Source organism: Diospyros lotus, chromosome 8, assembly GCF_014633365.1.
Source record: "Diospyros lotus cultivar Yz01 chromosome 8, ASM1463336v1, whole genome shotgun sequence".
Taxonomy (NCBI): domain Eukaryota; kingdom Viridiplantae; phylum Streptophyta; class Magnoliopsida; order Ericales; family Ebenaceae; genus Diospyros; species Diospyros lotus.
The window spans coordinates 32637379-32654817 of record NC_068345.1 but is presented as its reverse complement, the minus strand read 5'-3'; the positions used below and the strand labels follow the sequence as shown (position 1 = coordinate 32654817).

General features: G+C 35.1%; 2 protein-coding genes across 2 annotated transcripts in view; one reads left to right on the top strand and one right to left on the bottom strand.

Moving 5' to 3' along the window:
• The first annotated feature begins 11163 nt into the window (after positions 1 to 11163).
• LOC127808609 (uncharacterized) lies at positions 11164 to 11559 on the top strand. Its single transcript, XM_052347179.1, has one exon. It carries the CDS (start codon positions 11164 to 11166, stop codon positions 11557 to 11559), a length of 396 nt encoding a protein of 131 aa, XP_052203139.1.
• Positions 11560 to 13776: 2217 nt separating this feature from the next.
• Positions 13777 to 17439, bottom strand: part of LOC127808340 (NADH dehydrogenase [ubiquinone] 1 beta subcomplex subunit 2) — a 40567-nt gene continuing 36904 nt past the window's right edge. The window contains exons 3-5 of the mRNA XM_052346847.1: positions 15483 to 15528; positions 15312 to 15359; positions 13777 to 14221 (exon numbers count right to left, since the gene is read on the bottom strand). Coding sequence (XP_052202807.1) covers positions 14210 to 14221; positions 15312 to 15359; positions 15483 to 15528 — 106 coding nt within the window. The 3' untranslated portion in view covers positions 13777 to 14209. The remainder of the gene's footprint in view (positions 14222 to 15311; positions 15360 to 15482; positions 15529 to 17439) is intronic.

The following is a 17439-nucleotide window of genomic DNA, read 5'->3' as shown; positions in this document are numbered from 1 at the left end:
ATTAAAGGACTTACTTGATAAAATAAAAGAATATAGTGGACTTTGAAATCTTTAATGGAGAGCAAAAGTAGTGGAGTAGGCTTAGTTTAGCTGAACCATTCTAAAATTCTTGTCTCTATCATTTTTTAGATTATTTCTTTTACTTATATTTCACTATTTTGCGATCTATTTTTGAAAACCTCCATACTCTTTAAAATTATAAACACTCAATTCACCCCTCTCTTGAATGTGATGTGTCATTATTTACCCAAATCTAGCAATATTCATCGTAGCTATATGGACTTATGAAAGCTATGAAAGAATTGGGCCTTGTGCGCATGAGATTTGGCTAACCCAAGGCAAAATCGAGAATTCCCCCTGGTGCACGCCACTGCACACACTGGTTTTCTTTTTTTCTCTATAGAATTTGTCTTACCCGAGAAGATGAGGTTTGAATTAATGTTCCCTTAATTATTATCTTATCATTCCTTTCCCTGTATCCTCTATTCGTTTGAATCAATCTCTCATACCTGTCGATTTCTTCTCCAAACATTAGCATTACTTGCCTATAAATACAACCCCTCACTAATGAGACACAAAATCATTTAGCCATTCCAATCATTCCTAGCTATTGCCATTGTTTTGCTATATTCGTTTATAATTTTTTGCTCCTCCTTCATTTCCAAAGCCGTGAGTACACACGTGTTTTTGGAATAGTTTATTGTATTCTAGGAGGATAGCCACCTTAGCCTTTGCACCGTTTCGAGGGGTGGAAATTATCCTTTAATTTGGTGACGTCTGTTATGTGTCAAACTTTGAATGTTTATTGTCCACCCTTAGCTTATTTTACGACACAAAGTTCATGAAAGGGGAAAATTCTAATTAGTATTTCAGTCCCCAAAAATTAGATGAGAAAATAATCATTCAAGATCAAATGCAATCTCATTGAGACGCCAGACTACGAAAGTAATTGCATGATTAGAAAATTCTTAAGGCACAAAGAAAGGATTGGTGTGGAGGAAAATGATTGTACTTGCTTGATTCATACCCCTACAAGAAATGAAACGTTATTCTCTAAAATGATGTAGGGCATGATAATATATTCCCAAATGTGAAATTGGATGGAATTGAGACTGCGCCCATGGAGTTTTGTAAATGTCCCAACATCCCATACCATGGAACTCTCAGGTTCAATTCTAAAGCTTGAAAACTCTTTGATGTTCACCTTTGGGAAGATAAGGTTGGCTAGGCTACCAAAGTGAATCATCATCATCAGATATGGGGTTGATGGTAGTATTGGAGTAATGGATAATGGATAATGGATAGAGGGGCAAGATGAAGAATATTAATTTATTAAGGCAATTAAGGCTCTCTAGAAAGGAAATGATCCAAGAATTGCAAGGTAAGGGGTAAGAGATGAGGACTCTAGATTGCAATATGGAGATGGTTGAAAGTTTATGCGATAAGGTGAGACGGCTATACGGATATACAAAATTAGGCAAGAACGAAGAAAGGATTAGAGAGATGGTGTTAGGTTGTGTTTCCGAATAAGGCTCAAGGCAATGACGATATTTTAGACGGGTATGATCCTCATAGGCTTTAGCCCAGGATTAAAGTATAACCCAAATATCACCACTTATTGGCAGCCCAATTAGAAGTCGGGCCATAAGCTCATTTATCATCTCTTTAGAGAATAAATGGGCCTTAGCCCGTTTACTTAAGAGATGGAGAAGCCCAACCCATTTCCTCTGTGTAATCCCATTTTCTGTGTGACCCATTTGCTTTAAGAGGCCCATTACTTTGATGCCCTAGCTGCCTCATATATATGCTCTTTGGAGACTCTCTCTTTCTCTCTTCCTGTAGTCGGCAATCGATTTGCTCTTTTTCTCTCTCTCCCTCGAATTAGTCCTGAATATGCCCATATTTGATCTTTCCTTACCATTTTGTGCGACATCTCCTTGTTGATTCGTACGGTGATCTCTTGCCTTTGTTGGGTCGTGCCTCATCGATTTCCCTCTACATATATTCGGCATGGCCAATCCGTGGAAGTAAGCTTTTGACGATTGATTCATTCTTGCTTCTCGCTCTATATTCGTGATTCTTATTCCTTTGTGGACTCTACTTCGTGTAGAGCAATCTATTGGAGAAAGGGTTTCATTTTTTAGCCAAGAGAGATGGGCAATTTAGGTGTTTTGGGGTTGGGTTTTGTTGGGGCTTGGTGGCTCTATTCTCGGTGCTGCCTAAGTGGTGATTCTATAGCTCATATATGAGCCTTGAATGTGTTCATCGTGACTACCAAGGAGTTTTTCATTAATACTTTATGTATTTTCGTTTGATTATGTTTTTGATTATATTGCACTAACCTCTTATTTTGTAGATCTTCTGCTCATAGATGGTGACATGAGGTGGCGACGATGGGCAATAAAAAGAGATTGTTTATAGGGACTAAAGATGGAACCCGATTGTGAAGCACTCTTCATGAGATTCAGCTGGCTTAAAATTATTATTGTTATTTTCTACAGTTAATTAATCATAAGAAAACCTCTTGTGTTGGTTTTATGATTCCTAATGAGGCCTAAGGCTATGACAAGTTCTTGATTTAATCTTTATGGGCTTCAGCCCGAGATTGAAGTATCGTCCAACTCAAAAGTACCACTCATTGGTAGCCCATTTAGAAGTCGGGTCATAAGCCCTTAGTTAGGCCTTTAGAGGAGAAATGGGCTAAGCCCATTTGCTCAAGACTTAAGGAAGCCCAAATAAGCCAAACCCATTCCTTTGTTGCCTTGCCTTAGGGTTGTCATATAAAATGGCCTCTTTTCTTCTCTATTGCCCTTATTGACGACCGATCCTCTCATTCCCTTAGTTCGGCCATTTGTTTCCTTTGATGGCCAATCTTCGTGAGTCTCTCATTCCTGTCTTGAACCGATCCCTCTTTCCATTGTGGTGGTTTTGCTTTCCTTTGCGAATCCCTTGGTGATCCTTATTTATATTATTTGACGACATTCTCTAATGTAAGCTCTCAATCTACGATTGTTCATTCCATCTTCTTTGTGAGGGGTTCTCCTTATTCCTTGGTGGATCATTTGGTGAGTGACCTTGGGTGGTTTGGGTGAGAGGTGTCGATTGACCGAGAGGGTTTGAGCGATTTGGGGGATTCAATTCTTGGGGATTTGGGGCTTCTCTGTGGTTTAGTGGCCTTATTCGATTGGCATTACATGAGTGGTACTTTCTGGACAAACAGAGATCTGAGCCTTGAATTGCCTTTCAATCCGATCAACAAGGAGTTTTATGTTTCTGTTCTTCTTGTTCTTGTTTTCGGCATTTTGATTTTGATTTCTCTAAGTACTAACCCTTTTGTTCTCAAAGTGTTCTTCCTCAATAAATGATATCAGAGCCTCGTATGGCTCCTGGGTTGTACAGAATCAAAACCTAATTGAAAAACCCTTTGGTTTTTCGGTCGATTTTTCACTGTAAGAGCTTTAGGGTTTACGTTGAATGCAAATCATCTAACTTCAATTACTTTGTGCAATGGGTGATTTGGGGTAAACCAACCCCGTATCCGTGATCATCCGATTAAGTAGCATCCTTATGACAGGCGCTTGTCAGCCCATTCACCAGTTGGCGGCGACGCATGTAGTTGCAAGTAGCAGTGCGTGGAGGCCAATAAGTCTGCTATTCTACTCCAAATTTGTTCCTACTTTGACCCGTGTTCATACTGTTAGATATGAGCCCTAAAGACCAGTTCTAGTGACACAAAGGGATTCGATCTTGTAATTCTTTAAATATTATTTAAATGGCAAGTTTATGTTTTTATTTAAATTGCAATATGGTTTAAATTATAAAACATATATCCATTAGTATAATAAGAAGTGGATACCATTCTTAAGTGTTAAGAATACGAGTTACGGATAATCCACAATTTGTTATACTATAAACATGTTCCTGGCCATAGAATTCCTATCATGGATGATAGCAACTCGTAAAGGCCAGCACATTGTCTTCCTCCTTGTTTCAGTATGAGATACTGAAAGATAAGGTTGGTGAGTCTCGTGCCATTCTGTATGAGCTATAGAAGGAAGATAAGTGGGTGCTCGTTACAAGAACGAGTTCACTGAACGGGACTGTTAACATTAAATCACATGGGTTATTTCTCACGGGTCAATGATTTAATGTTAGCTGCGATTTTACAACTAGTCCTTAGACCTGAGATGACATGGATATCTGTGTATTGGTGGATTAGGATATCAACGACATCATGTGGTTGTTCTAATCAAGGATAATCATACGTATCTATGTGCCTGATTCAGTGATACATGAGGTATGTGTGCATTAGACATGGAATCTATCACCTCGAGATTTATGAGGAAGATATCCTATGCGATCCAGTAATCACTTGACGATAAATCCTTGGCCGAGGTAATATGACGATGGAATTTGTTCCATACGGGTTGTGTCATAATTTGTCAAGATTGATTTTGGATTTGGTCATATGACAAGATTAAGAGATTCGACCTACTGACCATGATCTCATATCTTGTCGGGATATAGGATGATAGAAGGACCGTATTGTATGATAACGTAGTAAAAGGTTCACAATACCCGCTTCACAATAAATTGGGTAATCATGATATATTGCTAGATGTCACTCATGATTTACGAGAATTAATTGTTGATTATTCTTGTTGCCAATTTATTTGTGGACCCAGAAAGTCCCACCCAAAAAGAAATTACTTTCAAAGAGAAAATAAATAAATTAGTAATTTTATAATTACTAATTATAGTGCATTTATTTATTGGATAAATAAGAATAATTAAATAATTATATTATGAATGTAATTATTTAATCATAGATTGGGTTGGGCCTTTTGCTAGTACATTAGGCTTGGCCCAATGGCACTATTGGATTCAAATAAATTCCATTGGATTGGGCTTGGTCCAATTGCATTAAATGGAATGGGCTTGAGAAGCCCAATCCATTTAATGAAGAATAGTTTTTAATTGGAACTATAAATAGCTCCAAACTCTTATTTTCTCTTATAAGTGTCTTCTTGATTCACTTGAATGTAGAGAGAATTTTGGAGAAGTGTTCTTGAATCCAAGAGGTAAGTTAGAAATTTTTGTGAAAAATTTCTTCTACTTATCTTCTCTCTTTGATATTCTTGAATAGAAGTGATTTCGGGTGGACCGACTCGGCATCCTACACTTGGAGGATTATACGGCGGGAAATCTAACGGTGAAATAAGATTTCATCAAAGAGGTATTTTTCGTTTATGCCTTCGTTTTATTAAACCATAATTTCTGAAAAACGGGATACCTCCAAATTAAATTTTAATTTCCGCTGCGCATATGATAAGATCTATGTAACTCAACACATACTAGATCTCATATTTGAGATCTAGCTTGGTAAAGCAATATCAACTATGTTTAATATTTTTTTTGTAGTTTTTGTTCCGTATGGTTTTGTGAAATTCTTTTTCTATGCTTATATAATCTGTTGTGTGATATCTGTTATTCTGTGTCTATATAGCTATGTGCAATCAGTTTCAGAATATTGTTTTTGTTAGTAAAACTAATTTATCTGTCTCTGTTTAATTATGTTCCTATTTTGATTTGTTATCCCTATGTGAATATGCTGCCTTAGTTAAATTTAAACTATGTGTTTGTATTAAGTTAACTAGACTGCATATTTCTTGTGTAGTACATATACTTAGTAAATATGACCACACACTTCGAATTGGGGATTTTCAATAGGAAGGGGGATTTCTCTATATGGCAATAGAAATGAAAGTAATTTTAGTACAACAAAAAGTCTCTAAGGCTATAGATGGAAAATATCTTGAAGGTACTAAAGAGAAACAAAAACTTGAAGCTGAGAAACTTGGCTATACTTCTATAATCTTACATCTCTCTAATTCAGTGTTAAGGAAAGTAGGAAAACCTGACACAACTGAAACACTATGGGAAAAATTGAAAAAATTGTATGTGAAAAAATCCACACCAAATAAACTCTATTTGTTAGAAAGTTTTTTCAGTTTTAAAATTGACCTCTCTAAGGATCTAGATGACAACTTAGATGTCTTCAACAAACTAGTTCAAGATATCACAAATTGTGGTGAAATAGTATCCGAAGAATATAAGGCTGTGATTGTAACACCCCACTTCCATGGGCATATTATAACTTAGGAAATTTTGACTATATATTTTTTTTTAATAACTAGTCATGATATAATTTCAAAATTTCCCTACTACATGCCTATCATTAGCTTACTTACTTTGTATACGCTAGACTAGATAATCATCAATAGCAAAAGCAATAATCGAACCTCAACATGCCTCAAACATTAATAATATTACATGATTGCCTCAACGAAATTAGTAACACAAGATTGTTCGATAATAGTACTTAAGTCCTTCAACATAACATCATGACATAAGTGTTTTTTTCCAACATAACTTGAAAACATAACATATTATAACTTAAAGAATAACATAGCACGACTGATACATGATCGGATTCTTATACAAGAACTAAATGCAGAAATTAACTTCATAATGCCTTACGTCTTTACAATTCATCTGCTTCTATGTCTTCGCTACAAACCTTATCTGGAACGTTTGAATGTTCCAGGGGCAAGGCCCACATTAGATGATGAATCATCTAAGTAAGAGTACATCATAGTGCATATGTATGAATGCAATGCACATAACATCATAATTCTTATTTTTCGATCAACTACACCTTAAGATTACCCGCCATTCTTCTATACTGCGATGAAGCCTCGATTTGTGTATCCAACAATGCCTTATGCCACAAATTTTTACATGAATTACTAAACCCAACCTATAGAATTTTTCTAAGAATTTTTTGATATTTTTCTCTCTATATATTTTTTTTTTCTTTCTCTTTTTCAAATCTCTCTTTCACTCTCAAATCTTTCTTTCTTACAACCTTTCTATTTCTAATATAAATTCTTCAACCTTTCAAGTTTTATCTATTTATAGAAAGTTGAGTTAAGCTTAGCATAATTGTAGTAACTCACTATCTTTAATTATTTATCCACACCCTACTTTGTCTCTCACATTTCTCAATTATTTCACCTATTATATTTAATTATTTGTCCACACCCTACTTTGTCTCCCACATTTCTCAATTATTTCACCCATCATCTTTAATTATTTTGTCACATTTGTTAATTATTTTTCACTAAATCTCACTCATAATCTTTAATTATTTATCCACACCCTACTTTCTCTCCCACATTTCTCAATTATTTCACCCATTATTTTTTATTATTTGTCCACACCCTACTTTATCTCTCATATTTCTCGATTATTTCACTCATCATCTTTAATTATTTTGTCACCTTAATTATTTTTCACTAAATCTTTTTTTTGAATAGATTATTCTTTCATTTAGTTCATTAATTTTAAGTCCACTTTCTTAGCCTACTAATTTTAAGCCCATTTACTTAGCCTTTCCTTTTTTTTCTACTTAGTTCACTAACTCTAAACTCATTTACTTAGCCTTTTCTTTTTTTAACTTAGCCTACTAACTCTTAACCCATTTACTTAACCTTTTATTTTTCAACTTAGCCCATTAACTCTAAGCCCATTAGTTTTTTTCAATTATAATCTTTAATGGATGCCAAAAAATATTTTTAAAAAAATAATTATTATTATTCTTAAAATATTAGGATATTACAGTGATCCTATTGAATACTATTCCCGATATCTATGAAGAGGTTAAAAATGTCATTAAGTATGGTAGGGATACCTTAACACTAGAAATTGTCATAAATTCCTTAAGAAGTAAATAAATGGAACCAAAATATGAGAAAAGACATGGTGAGGTCCATATAATGAGAGGTAGGTCTCAATCTAGGAGTCAAGAGAGAGGTGGTAAGAAAAAGGGTAAAAGTGATGTTTTGCCTTTGATATAGTTTTGATAATGAAAAATCATTGTATTTTGATGATGTTTTTATCTTAATGCTCCAATTTAAATGATACTTTAAGCAATCTCAAATGTATGTGATCAAAGTATTTTCCAATATATATGCGTTGTTTATGATTTAGGAGATTGGGAAAATTATGCATTAAATCTTAAAATATTAAAAAATGAAGTTAAAAGCATTTTTGTAGTATTTGTCGACTAAATGCATTCACTTTGTCGACTAACAAAATAGATATATTGACTTGGTCGACTAAACTATAGGCTTTCTCGACCAACCATATGCATGTTTTTTACTAAACTTAGTCGACTAATAGTGTTTTGTGCCGACTTGGTCGACTAAGTGCCATGCTTATTTTTGTCTTGGTCGACTAAGTGTTCTATTATTTTTATGACTTGGTCGACCAAACTTGTTATTTTGCATGATTCTGTCGACTAACCATTTTTATCTGTCGACTAAGTCTCTTTCACAGAAAGTATAACGGCTAGTTTTTCAAAACCCAACGGTCACAACTAGTTTTCTCGTAGATCTTGTGGGATGTCTATATATACAACTCAAGGATGATTAAGAAGGGGCTAATGGATGGGAACGAGCTGATCTAAAGATAACAAATCTTTTTATTCGAGCTTACAGTGTTTATACTTTCATTGTTATATTTTTCTCACCAAGGCTTCGTTCTATCATTGTAAATTTGTTCTTAAGCCTTGTTTTCATTGTGAGAGAACTTGTAACTAAGAGTGTTAACTCTTAGTTTCTCTCTTTCATTTGTATCATTCTTATTTTCCTAACTTGTTGTACTAGAAGACTTGCTCTTTGAAGTAAGGGGTTGTAATACCTAGCTAGGTGCTAGAGGGTTTGCTTGTATAAGCAAGAAGTTTGTAATTTCTTAGTCTTAGACTAGAAGGCCTACTTGGTTAAATAGGAGGTTTTAGTGAATTGTTTGCAAAATCCTTAATGAGGAGTTAAGGTAGTGGATTAGGGTTGAGTTAAGCCGAACTACTATAAATCTTTTGTGTTCTCTTGTGCATGTGTTATTTGTTTATTTATCTTTTCAAGCATCTCTATGTTCCTCACTTGATTCATATATTTAACCACTCATTGAAAAAGATTTCATATTTTTCAATCTTGTGTTCTTCATTGTCAAGACGAGATTATCTTCATACGGTTGATACCTTATCGTGCCATTTCAAGATCTTGAGCTTTAACGAAGCCGTGGTCTTCATAGATGACATCTTCCTTTTATCAAAAGAATTTTTAAGAAAAAGTATTTTTTTATATACCAATTCACCCCCTTCTTGGTGTGTGCTATAACATTTCAATCCAACAAGAAATAGGTCCAAATTCAAAACCTGAGGGAAGGGTAAGAAGTGTTTAGGTGTGGTAAAATTGGACACTTTATTAAAGACTGTTATGCTGAGAAAAATAAAAATAAAGAAAATGGTAGGGATCAAGAAGAGGCTAATGTAGTGACCTCGTATGACCCTAGTGAGGTGATGCCCAGAAAAATTGTAATACCCTAGGAGCCCAGAGAAGGATAGTATATATCGAGGATAAGTAAGGAACGAAACAACACCAGTTGGATACCTTTTGGACTGAATGTAGGAAAAGAACTCTTGGGTTAAGCGTGCTTGAACTGGGGAAGCTCAAGGATAGGTCACCCCCTGGGAAGTTCGCGTAGGCCCATCATGCGGGATGTTACAAGTGGTATCAAAGCCGACCCTTGGTGAAGGCGGTCCGATGAGGGTGGGGAGTGGTGCCGGGGCTCGAGGGTCTGTATAAGAAGCGACTTCTGGCAGGCTTCTAGGATGCCATCCCTTAAAAGGGAGAAAATCTGGAACCAGTTGTAAGGTCGCATGACGAGGACGTCATGTGCTCAAGGGGGGAGAATGTAATACCTCAGGAACCCAGAGAATGGTATTATATATTGAGGATAAGTAAGAAAGAAAACAACACCGGCTGGATACCTTTTGGGCTAAATGAAGGCAAAAAACTCTCAGGTTAAGCGTGTTTGAGCTGAGGAAGCTCAGGGATGGGTGACCCCTTGAGAAGTTCGCGTAGATCCATTATAGTAAGTTGTTCTGGTCCTTCCTATCCCTCAATGTAGGATGTTACAAAAATACCCAAGAAGGGATGAATTGGATTTTTAAAAATTAATTAATAATTTTTAACTCTTTTTAGAACTCTTAAATTTGCAATTTTAATATGTAGTGATTGCAGTATGATTAATAATAATAAAATCACACATTCACAAGGAACAAGAGAAATTTATAGAGGTTCGGCTCTAAAAAACCTAATCATCTCTCTCAAGACTTAACTTGAGATTCCACTAGGGAGAATCAATATTAGTTTTTAATTGGAGATAGAACCAACATACAATCTCTTACCTAAGCAAGAACCACTAATATATTATTTGCAAATATAATCCCCTTACACAACAAGTAAGTAAAATAATAAACTTACAACCAGAGGCAATTACAAACAAGTCACCAACGGATGAGAATTTCAGCCAACACACTTCCAGCACTTTGAACCTTCTCACTCTTGTTTGAATGCTCTATCAAGTTTGTTCTCAACCTTGAGCCTCCATACTTACCCTGTATATGCATCTTTCAAACACATTAGCCATTAAAGAAAATGTTAATATAAAATTTGAAATTCAAAAAAATGTTTAATCTTTCTCAAACAATAAGAAAACATGTCTCACCTTTAATTCAAAATAAATTTATTTTTTGCATGAGAAATCAAGATTTGAAAATTCAAATATAAAATTTTGAAACATAAATTATTAAAATAAGAAAATATGTCTAAAAGCAATTTTCCTTTAATTCAAAATAAATTTACTTTTTGCATGAGTAAGAGAAAACATGTTTCAAAACAATTATCCTTTAATTCAAAATAAATTTACTTTATACATGAGTAAGAAATGAATTTATCAAGATACGAAAATTTAAACATAAACTTTTAAGACATAAATGATCAAAATAAGGAAACATGTCTAAAGACAATCCACCTTTAATTCAAAATTAATTTACTCTTTGTACCCACTTCTAATTTAAAATAAATTTACATTTTGCATGAATAAAAAATATATTTATATCATAAAAATAATTTTGATGCTCTGAGAGATCTACACAACTAGGCCAACGATCTACTTCACTCGCTAATGATCCAAAGAACGCTTGTTCATTGCCATCAAGACAAATGGGTTCATGAAGTCTCTGAAACATTACTGATAATGGTGGACGTTTACGGCATAACCAGAGACGTTATTCTTCTCGTCAGGGACCATCTTTATGACCTACAATCCACATTTTGCCGAATAAGCGTTGGTGAAATGGGGGTCGAAAACAAGTTCGTAGCTCGCCATCTTCACAGGAAGAAGCTTAGAAAGGAGATGCTGAAGCGGCTCAACTCTTTGAAAGGGACGAAGAACAAGTGCAGGATTTTGGATGTGTCGACCATGGATGGAAACTTGATGGTGGTGGTTGATGTGTTGAGAGAAGTGAGAGTGACGACGATTTCCATAGTGGAGTCATTGATGTTGTTAATGGCGATGCCCAGCCTGGAGAGGAAGTCGAGCAAATGGTCGTTGGGATTGAAGTTAAAGCGGGCGAACAGCATGAGTTTCTGAGTTAAAGCGGGCGAACAACATGAGTTTTTGGGATAAATGTGACTGGGGGATGGTTCAGAGTGCGAATAGGAGATTGGAGGCCATTAAAGATCTTGAGATTAAGCTAGAGTGCATGTTTAGGAGGCTCATCCAAACTAGGGTTTCGCTGCTTAACATACTTAATTACCAACTAGCTTGCCCGGAATTTTGAGGGTTACAAATTACTTTGTGTTGACGTTCAGAATTGATAGACTGTAATTCGTCTTCCCATACTGTTAGATTAATCATGAATACGAAGGAAAGAAACAAACATCATCAATAACAAACAGTATGCGATAGAATTTTTAAGTGGTTCGAACAGAATGATGCCTAGTCCACGACTGCTCTCTAATCATTTTTGCAGAGTAACAGTATCTATTTTCTCTCATTTGTACAATGATTTTTAATCCCTTATTTATAGTTTGGGGTGTTTACAATTTCTTTTTGATAACTCCCAATTATAGAAAAGTAATTATTATAGGGACAATATGTCCTTATCAGCCCCACAAATTCGGGAGAAAAGGTTTCACATCATCAAGGACCTGATTTGCTACGGATAAGACAAGTGAACAGCATCTCCGGTTATCCTACTTTTTTGGTTTGTTTTGCTAGTTGATCGGGTCAACCAGCAAGCTAAAGGCATTGCTAGAAGTTCGCTTACCCTCGCAGTCGGAGTTCATATTTTAGCAATTATGCGATCTTACTAAGATGTCTTCAATCATAGATCCATTGAACTTCGAGAGATTGGGCCAAATCACTGGATTATTTTCAGCACAAAGCAGTCCAAATAATAGTTCAAAACAGTCCAAAAAATGCCCGCAACACTTTGATAGCTAGTTGTAGTAATAGTAGCGGTAGATGTTAAAACTGAATTGGATTTAACTTAATTATATATGTAATGTTCACACTTCATACGTATTAATTAATTAATTAATCTCTTCGTTTAATTTGTTGTGAATTTTTTGTTTTGCTAGTTCTCAAGTGAAATAATTATTAAACGAGGATGGCCCTAGCCCTAGTCCTAGTTTCTTGTCAAACAAGTTACTGCTCTTGTTAAGTTGTTAACGGTAATTGTTAAGTAATTATATATAAAATGACGTTGATATATTTTAAATTTAATTAATAATCCATAGATAGACAGACAGGCAGACAATTATAATCATGTGTGTCCAAACTCCAAAATCACAATGATTACATTATTCTATTAAGAAAACTTTTTAAGATTTTAAAACACCGTGTCAACTCATAACAACCTTGAGGTTGATGATATGAAGAAACTTAGCCCACCACCCACCACATATTGAAGGGTGGTTGGTCAACCTGCTCGCTCCTCGCCCCCCCAACTGTAGATTATTATTTTTCTTAAAACATAAAAAATTAAAAACCGATCAACACATAAATCATGAAATCATATGGCAAATGCACTGAGAGATTTTTAAGTTGAGAAATAAGGCCGGATATAATAATTTGGTTGGGGCTGACACGGGCTCCTCTCCAGATCCGCCACTGGCAGGCAGCGCAGCTGCAATACAGATAAGAAGAAAACACCAAAAGTCCACCAAAAAAAAAGAAAAAAAAAAACAAATAACAGTTGGGTCCATAAAGAAACAAAATAATTCAACACTAATCTTTGATTTCAAATCAATAAACCTACTGAGCAAGCTTAGATTACACCTGGTGTGGTGGCCTGTTCCGCGACAGACTGCTGTGTGTTGGAGAGATAATAATAATAATTTTCAGAAAATACAAACATTTATTTAAACTAGCCTATAACAAAAAATTACTTTGATATTAAAAAGTCAGAATTTAAACATTTCTGCTGTGGAGAAACGAAAAGGCAAAAGCAACAATAACAACATATTAAACCTTAAAAGTCAACTACATCAACAACACGCATGAATGAAGATTTCGGGTTAACTGGCGACTACTTTACTTTATCCAATGTTCTTGCATAAACATTTTATTCAACATGTAAGTGAAACCAAGACCAGAGTACACCCTCCTTTCAAAACAGAGGAAAGAATAAAATGAATATATAACAAACCCCCCCCCCCCCCCCCCCCCCCCCAAAAAAAAAAAAAAAAAACTTGATGAAAAACACTTTCATATAACATTAATTATAAAAATCTTATATAAAATAAGATCATAAATATCAACAGTAATAGCAAGTAAAAATTCTTATAACCAATCCCTACATGATATAAGAATTGACTCCTGTATATTATATCACTCTTTGTGACAACAGAAGTTCATAGTAAATAACCGAACAAAGTACTGAATCCATATTCCCAATCTAATATAATTTTCTTCCTCCAAATGCTTCCTTCCTAATCGTCTCCTTTCAGTCCAGTCCAGGGTATGGCTCTCATAGAGATATAAATAAACAGGAGGATATATTATATGGCGGCAGGCAAAGTAAATGCAGCAGAGCGAGTAAAACATAAAACTTCGCAAAAACAGAGCATGTCGACAAGGATCAAATCATGTCCATAACAACCCCCGCTTTCACAATCTCCAAATACATTATTGAATAAAAGAAGTCAACAAAGTCCTCCTTGATGTTAACCATACGAGTATGTCCACCATCAGCAGCCACCGCCCACGGCTCTCTGCTTTTTCTCCTTCCAACTCTTTAGTGGGATTCCTGAAAGTAACAATTAATTCAGCCAGTGTGGGTAGCAAAAAATGTCAACTTCACGCCTAATCATATATTCAGACCACGAAAATATGAAGAAAAAAAAAATATCCGCCAAGTGCGCAGACTTCAAAACAGAATCAAGGATGCGCAAAGGGTGAGACTCTGGTTCCAACCATAGGCTAGATCAGAGAAAATTGAAAATTTTGGACACTAATCCAGAATGATGAATGAACACGTCAAAGCACAGAATAATCTTGTTAAAGAGATTTGCGGACGACACTCCTCTGATTGACTATCCAACCATATGTGTTATCTAGCATTTTCGTAAAATCTACCACAAATATCGCACTGATGGTTACAATTTAAAATTGCTTATTTGATGGACTACACACACACACACACACAAAAGAAAAGAAAAAGGAACAAGAAAAAACCAAGTCCATGCTTCCTTACAATTGTCCATGGAGAAAATGGCTTTATGACAGTGGATAAATCAAAACCCGATCAGTCTGATGTATGTAAAAGCCAATGAGAACAATGTGAACCTATCTGATGTACCCCATCCCCTGTACCCGTTTAATTTATATAAAAAATTCTGTTAACAGTATCTTTTGTTACTGCAAAATGCAACTAAGTAACCATGAAGTGGAGAAAATAAGTACTATAAGCTGAATATAACCAAGAAATACAAAGATTATATGTCCTGTAAATTGAACAAGTATTTTGAGACTCCAATGAAACAATTTGGAGCTCCAATTTTATTAGCTGAAGGAAAATTCAAAATTTATCAAAAATGGAATACAACAATGCAACCACAAGAGGTTAGCGTATTCAATTCTCATCCCAATTAAAAACTACTTTGAGGTCACACAAACCTCGCCAGTCAAGAACTTACCTCAATTAAAAACTATTCAATTCCCCTGTACCCGAGCTGACAGGAAAAAAGATTTAACCGCCCCAAAATAGATCAGATTTGTCGGATGCCCCAAGGAGCTAGTAAAAATTGTCATCTGTAGCCTATCTTCACCATCTACCTCGTTGTGGGCTCTTTATTAGAAATAGAATATCAATTAGGTTGAAATTGGCAAGAACTTACCTCATGCCCGTGAGAATCTCCATGCCCTTCCCAAGGGTGTCGCCAACCCTAAAAGACATCAGCCATATTAGGAAATAAAGAATCAAACCAGGAAAAGAAATCCTACACTCAACCATTTTTGGAGAACCAGCAAAAAGAGCACTTCAACTAAAATTGAGAGCAAAAACTCACCAAGACTACAGGACCATCTTGCTTAGCCCTATATAGAACCCAAAACCTGAAACATCACAGAAAAACCGATATTCATTTAGCCTGTAACAAATGCGATGAGGTACTGCATGTGTTGACTGTACCAAGACAAGTATATTTTAGAGCATAATCAGCACCATTGTTCTTCAGCTATCACAGTGACAATGGCTAAAAACTTCTTTCCCAGCCAAAACAATAATATCAAGTGGATGCCCCATGCTACATAGTTAGACAAACTAATCTAACACCATAATTCAATTTCCTCCCAAAATTTTGAACATGGCAAACTTAAAGAAATTCCTGCACATTGGAATTGCCTTAACATGACAAACATCTAGCATACAGGGAAATATATACAGAAGCAACCAGGAAATATAACTTCCAGCACAATTTGGTCCCTGGGCCTTGCAATTAAGACTAGGACAACAAAGAAATAGTTCATGTAAAACCTCCAGGAAAAAAATTGTACAAATGGTGCTATTCTCAAATTCAGTAGCACAGGTGTTGGGACTTGTTAAAGATATATTCTGACTTCTTCAATTACAGTTGGATTACATCAAGGATCTACACAAAACTTTAAACTGTTTCCTCTACTGATAGATGCACTCACAAAGTACAATCAAAACTAGGTGCCTTGGTATATATTGCTTTTAAATGATATTGTCTTCATGGCTGAGAGAGAGAGAGAGGCATAAGCATTAAACTACTATGGAGGGACACATTAAAATTCAAAGACTTCAAATTGAGTTGTTCAAAAAGTACGTATATAGAATGTAACTTTAGCAAAAATAAAAGCATGGATGATACCATGTTAAGGCTTAAAAATTAAATTATTCCTAAAAAATTCAGTTTAGATATCTCTGGTTAAATTGTTCAAAAAAAAAAGAACAGATTATTGAGAATATTACTCATAAAACAAGGTCAGAGAGTTAAAACAAAGAATTGGATCCAACATTTATCGCAATCCTAAAATTCCTTTAAAGTCAAAACAGAAGTTATATTGAATGGCAATACAACCATTTTTGCTGTAATGTGGCTTAGAATGCTAGAAGTACAGTACCTACATGTACAAAGCATATGTGTAACTAAGATGATGTTATAATAGAAGTGTGGCCGTAAAAAAATATAACAGGCTGAATAAATAATCGACTTTTGTATGAAGATTACAACAACACCTATTAAAGATAAGACACTTAAGATGCCATTAAGATGATTTAGACCTGAAAAGAAGACCAATAAGCATACTTCTGAAGTGAGCAGAAAGAGTGAAAAAGGAATACCGGCATAGCAAAAAAGATACAGAACGACCAATGAAAACTTGGTTAACAATTCTTAAACAAGACGAGAGAATTATGGTGTTATGGAAGATATAGCCATGGATAGAGATAATTGCAAAGGTAGAATTCATATAGCCAAGCCCTCCGAGTAAGGTTGAAACTAACGATATTATTGGTGGTTGTATTCCCAAATCCCAAATCTGACTTCACATGCTTAATTTTCTCAAGAGTTATTTTTCTCCTGATGATACATTGCTCATCAGTTGCCATACAAAAATCAGATATCAGCGTATTTCAATGGACAAATTTCATATACATTTCAGGTGTATCTTGTGAGGGCACCTTCCGTGAATCTCATGTAGAGACATCTTAAAGGATGTCGATCTTTGTGAGGTTGATAACACCCATTATGACTATTATTGGTCAAATCACCACCTTAAGAGCACCTCAAGGATACAAAACACTCATACTCTGGGAATCCTCAATTAGAGAAGAGATAAAAAATAAAAACTTGTTTTTAATGGTGTTTAATTAATAACGAAAGGATGATCTTTAACCAAAATCCCCAAGGGTATTTTATGATGTTTCCAAGGAATTAAAATTTTATAATCTTTAAATGAGAGATTTGGGAAAGTCACTCAACCAACTAAGTAAATTAAGCA

Excerpts from the sequence above, each read along its gene's own strand:
- LOC127808609 (XM_052347179.1), top strand. The coding sequence starts at position 11,164 with ATGGTGGACGTTTACGGCATAACCAGAGACGTTATTCTTCTCGTCAGG.